At 44.6% G+C, this 6,000-nt stretch overlaps 1 protein-coding gene across 7 annotated transcripts in view; it reads right to left on the bottom strand.

Moving 5' to 3' along the window:
* The window catches only part of CALD1 (caldesmon 1), a 197,610-nt gene that overhangs the window by 90,281 nt on the left and 101,329 nt on the right, over nucleotides 1-6,000 (bottom strand). For all 7 annotated transcript variants that reach the window (XM_026070399.1, XM_026070401.1, XM_026070398.1 and 4 more), the window contains exon 3: nucleotides 5,311-5,422. In XM_026070399.1, coding sequence (XP_025926184.1) covers nucleotides 5,311-5,381 — 71 coding nt within the window. In that variant the 5' untranslated portion in view covers nucleotides 5,382-5,422. The remainder of the gene's footprint in view (nucleotides 1-5,310; nucleotides 5,423-6,000) is intronic.

Here is a 6,000-nt window from a genome sequence, read left to right on the forward strand (position 1 = left end):
GTGACTCATGATTTGATGCTAGATAGCCATTTCTCTCTGCTGTATTTCTACAACAGGAGGACCAATACATGTCCTTCCCTGTGAAATGTCCTGCAGTCCCTTGCAGGAGAGCATCATGTGGAGCAAAGCTGTGGTTCAGAACCAAAGTTAAGCTTCAGCTAAACGAAGACCAGTCTGATACTGACTCCAAGACCTTCCTGATGTCTGCAGTAGTGATTGTATGGCAATGAAGCAAATTGGATTGACTTGCTAGTTTAATTTTTTAAAGAGCCCTGACACCAGGGAGAGATGAAAATATGCCATGGGGGCAGTGGCGAGTAAGCCAATCATAAAATCACGCCTTGAGTACTAAACAGACTAACCTGACTGAGAGCTATTCTTTCGAGAGTTCAAGGGGCCAGTTTTTCCTCTCAATTACACTGAAATCRCAGAGGTCATTCCACTGTCGCTTCAAGAAGTATTTCGCCTCAATACTTCACTGCAGCTGCACACAGATGTGCAAGACCAACATGCATCAGCAAGAAATTCTCAAAAAAACACCACCCCTCCGGTCTCACACATACACACACACTCTTGTGCATACACACTGCCCAGCCCTAGCCTGAATTCTTCAAGTATTGGTTACATTAATGTAAAAATGACAAAACCTGATGGCCAGAGAACATCTCTTCCTGCCCAGAAAGAGGCACAAAGCAGTAGGTGGCATTTGGTTTTCCCTCRTTGGAAAGCACTCAGTTTCCTGTGCTCTGGTTACACATGGGCTTTTTCCAGTCAAGTGAGTGTAACCCATTTCCGTGACGGCCCCGATACCTCAGTACAGCATGTACCCCGTGGCTGGGCAGGCACAGTGTTCATCCAGCTTCATCAAGGCTGCCACTGAGACTGTCTCATAAATCATCCAGCTGGAATCACTCAGGTAAGGCTTAATCCAAAGATCACTGAAACCAGTAGAGGCTTCCCACTGACTTCAGCCAGCTCCAGATCAGGCGCTCTGGGCCTTATATAACCACCAGCCCCTGTGCAGGATTCCCCCAGCTGTTAAGGAGCTGGATAAAGCCTCTGCACATCGGTTGCATAGATGTAGCACATCACATCACCATACAGCCAGTAGGGTCCGATTTCCTGTGACCTTGCACCTGCGCATTACAAACCACACGTAAAGTGCTTGCAGACTGCAACGGTTACAGCTGCCATACTTTCTCCTGGGTTTCCTAGCTTACGCCCAGCAAGCTTCGTTCTTCCAGCAGGCTTCGTTCTTCCAGCAGGCGTGGGAGCTAATGACCACGCACAGTAAATCTGACACCTTGGGGTAAAGCTGATCAAAGCCGCATGCCTGCTGCCTGGCACGTGCCCTGCACACACGTCCATGCTGCTGCTCCAAACAGGCTGCTCAGTGTCCAGAGAGCCCCCAAAAATATGAAAACCCAGAATATTCCACCAGGGCAAAATGGGCCTGAGTAGGGGATCCAAGACACGTGGGTTACCTTGGAAATGATAAAAGTGTAAAATGCTTGTGAAACACTAGGTTTCTGAGTCAGTAGCAATTTATATTCCATTTGCCACAGCATGAACGCCTAGCTAAAGCTCATGCCAAGTGTGAATTACACCCTTGCTCTTTATAAGGAAAAACAGTTTCCTCGGGATCACTCCTATGTATATCACTCCAGAAGGCCAGTGCTACACACCACAACAAAGCATCATTTTCAACTGCTTTCTAATGGAAAAACAACCCAATACCTAACATCAGCCCTCAAGGACCGGACTTGCCATAAGGTATCTGGGTATCAGATAAAAGGCAGTCACTGTCATCAGTTTACAACATGATCTGCAGCAGCTCAAGCCTGACAGACACTGGGGAAGCAGACAGCACATATACCCTCACCAGTCCTCACACCATCTTTCCCTCCTGGGCAAGACCCAGCAAGGACAAGTCACAGCCTCTTGGGCGTGCGGTGCCCAAGTCCACATTTTAAGACATCCTAACTCCTCGATCTCTCTTGAGCACAGGGAGCAGCCTGAGAAGATGGGCTTTCCACGGGCCTTTATCCCAAGAAATGGCAAAATGTGTCACTGCAGCTGGCTGAATTACATATTCTGCTGTTGGCTATGGCTGTTTTCTGGGTTTACTGTTTGAATCAAACAAGCTTAAATAGTGCCTGGAAGACTTAGCAAATATGTTACCRCCTACACATAATCATCTGGCTGTGCACTTCACAACAAATATGCTTACCATCAGTGACACTTTCTTCATAGCAAGGCTACAGCCCAGTGATGGGATGGTGCAAGGAAACATCCTGTAACTGCAGCAGGTACCAACACTCAGCACAAAGGAACATTTCCAGCCTCCATGCCATTCTTTAGGAACACACAACTCACTTCATAAAGCACCTGAAAGCATTCAGACASGCATACTGCTGTGGCTTACAGTAGGAGAAAAAGACATGTATGCAGACACCTTGTCATCGTAATTGTAAAGGTGAGGATAATCCCCAAAACCCTAAAATATGAATTCACCAGAAAGAATTCAGTGTGACATTTTCATTTGCTAATAACTGCCCAAAGCCTGCTGCCCTCCGCTCTGATTTGAATGGTATTAAGCAACAGAGGCATATGTCTCTGACAGTCCTGATGCTCCACTCCCTCTCTCAGGGTAGGCTGCTTGAAGTCCCAGCTCCAGGAGTCACATCAGAACTTGAGAATCGGGCTCTATTATTGTTAAGGCAAAATAAAAATAAAAAGTCCAGACTAAATTATTTTTAAGATCTCAAGATTTTTAAAGCAGTCTTGTGACTTTTAAGGGGTCTGACTCATGATACTTAAATGCTTGAAGTTGGCAGCAGCAGAGAGAGTGCAGCAAGACTTGGCATACAGCAATTTATTGCTATAAGTCTTCAAATGTGTGGGAAAGGGCACAGAGTGCTCCTGCAGCAGTTCAGCAGAATACAGGGAAATAGGCCTGAGCCCTGCTCCTCCAGCTGGGCTCCCACGAATTTCACCTCACCTCCTTCACAAAGGTTACCAGCAAAATCCCAGCAAAGCTGCCACAGGGATTTTGCTCGAGACAATGCAAAAACGTTTCCCAAAAGGATGAGTGCATGGGTGGGGAGGGGGCTGTTTCCAATGGCAGACACTGTCGCTCTCTTGCCTAACCACTCCAATTCCCGAACCCCCGGGAGGATACATGTATCAGCCAGCCTGGGTGGCAGGGCTATGCCTGACTCACCAGTACACTGGAAGTATTGGATTTCTATGGCAGACCCTGCTGCTCCAAACCCCTTGCAGCTGTCATTGCATCCACAAGCTGGTCACAGCACATCACTGATGCCCAGATCACTCTGCAGGCTCCGCACACGTGTATAAGAGTTTGAATGACTTTATGGGGAAGTTCAAGTGACATTTTTCCATAGTACAAAATACTTCCTAGACTACACCCCCCAGAATCCTCCACAGGCATCTGAGCATACGTATTAGCAACAAACCTTAAAGTCTCAGTSTTTCTTTAAAAAAAATTTAAAGCAGAAGTGGACTAAAATTATATAAATACCATGTGTTCTCATTATACCATGCTGCTACAAATCTGCTAAAATGGATGCATATGGAGTGAATGTACATTCAGTGTAAATGGGCCTCAGTCCAAACCTCTGGCATGCAATAAATCTGAACATTTCTGACTCCTCAGATAAACAGCAGACCTCTTTCCAGTTGGTACATGGGCCCAGCATTTACATCCACATCAACAGCTACAACACACAACTCACTTCATCTCATCTCATTTCTGCCTAGAAGAGGACTGTGATAAGAAGTGCCAGCCAGATACTGCTGGGTGCAGCAGCTCTCTGCTTACCCAGCTGAGCAGACCGGCGCTGGCACAGGCCTTGCAATTCCTCCYGCGCGCTCCAACCAAAACATATCGCCCCAGGCCTGGAGGGAAACCTTCTGGGAGAAGAAGGTAGCTTAGTGCCAGGGCACATTTGCTTCTCCACCTTTGGGGGGAGGTTGCTGGCCAGGTGGGTTTTGCAAAGGGAGGCTCCTGCCTCATTTCCCTTTGGCCACCGCACTTCATGTAAGTTTATTTATCTGCAGGCAACACTGCCGGCTTTCCAGAGCTCGCAGATTCGTCTTACAGCCTGACGAGAGCTCACATACTCGGTTCGGCAGGGCAACACTTTGTTTCGAAAGAAAGGCAGTTACTGCATCTCACCTACCTGAGACTTCCCCCCAAATACCATCAATGTCCATTAGAGAACCCTGCTATGTAAGTAAGGCTTTATTAAAAAGCAGGCAAACAAAGCCTAGCTGACTTCCATTTAAAGCTGTTTTTAAAAAACATGCTTTCTCCAACAGCACTCACAACCCAAAACACTACAGTTTTGTCAGTGCATGGGAAACTGAACACAAAAGACTAGAAACAAAAGTGAAGTCCACATTCAAAACTAAATACAGAAATGAAACCAAAATGTGCTTAACTAGTGATACATCAGTTCCATTTTTAAAAACCATTACAGTTTTAATATACTACATCAAATCCTCCTATCAAAAAAGGAATTACAAAAATATGTATGGAGCCTGACTTTCTCCCTACTTATTTCAGTGTAAGTCATGGGAACTTCCATTAAAGTGAGTGGAACTGTACCAGTGTAAAATGGGCTTAGTTAATGAAATGTTACTCCCAATATTTTCACACTGTTGCTTTCATAAATTGACATCACCATACCCATGCCCAGTTCTGTTCTCATTTGCACCAAAGTAAATCCGTAGCACCTGAGAGCAAATGCTGCCCTTGTTGCCCACATGAAGTGGCTTTAAATGAATAAAAATGACAGGCCCTAATAACACTACAGTAATTGCACAGTAATGGCACACAATTCACAGATATGCTATGCTATGTATACCAAGGGGTTTGTTTCATCTCAGCTTTCAATCGATATCCTRTAAGTTTAGCTCTGTGTCTGAAAAGATAAACACAGTCCCTTCTGTGCAGTGAACAGTCACTCACATGATATCTGAGCACGAGTCTTCCTATTAATAATTTCACCTTGCCATAGTCCACCTTCAGTGTTTATATTCAGCCACATAACAAAATACCTAGAAGCCAGGGCATGTACAACAGCCTAAGGGAATTAGGCACCAGACACCACTGACTTCCAGCCTCTGCCACAATATTGACTAGAGGCACTTTACAACACGTATCGTTAGCAAGAACTCTTTGGTTAGCTGTTGCGTACTTTGGATACTGAGGCAGAAATGCTCAAAGCCACTGCTAATAAAAATCAAACCACCGGCACCCATTTTCCGTAYGTAATACCTCACCTCTCTGCTTCCAGGCGCATTTCCTCACGCTTTTGCCTCCTGAGTTCTCTGCGACGTTCAAAGTCATCCATGGTGGGTGTTCAAGCGTTCAGGGCTCTGAAAAGATCCAAATCTGAAAGGGAGATGACCGTTTAGATGAGAGAGGAAACACAATGGATATATTTAACCTACTGAGTCCATTTTAGTTTAGTTAACTTTGCTGCAACTATTTTCTTTTTCTATCAGAAATTTAACTTCCTCAGTATTGTTGAGATAAACAAGATTAACGAAATGCCTGGTAGGATAAACATAGCCCATGCCCGAGTTTAGTTTCCTAGTTAAAATTAAATCAACATGCTTTAAGTAAGGACTGTATACATCTGCTAGCTGCAGACTAGCTATTTGTAATGTCACAGGTCTTTTCCTACAAACAATAGCAAGAATTCAGCAGGATTTTAACTTCAAGCTTCCAATTTTTACTGGACGCAGTAAAAATGCCACACAAGAGTTTTCTTGTTTTCTCTAGTTGCACAGATAAATGTTTTGCAAAAGCTAGCCCCCATTCTTCTGTCCCCACCCCCCCTCAAAAAAGAGAGAGAAGAAAAAGAAAAAAAAGAGAGAAGAAAAGAGAAGAAAAGAGAAGAAAAGAGAAGAAAAGAGAAGAAAAGAGAAGAAAAGAGAAGAAAAGAGAAGAAAAGAGAAGAAAAGAGA

The sequence above is a fragment of the Apteryx rowi genome, unplaced genomic scaffold, assembly GCF_003343035.1.
Source record: "Apteryx rowi isolate R43461 unplaced genomic scaffold, aptRow1 scaffold_31, whole genome shotgun sequence".
Classification (NCBI taxonomy): Eukaryota; Metazoa; Chordata; class Aves; order Apterygiformes; family Apterygidae; genus Apteryx; species Apteryx rowi.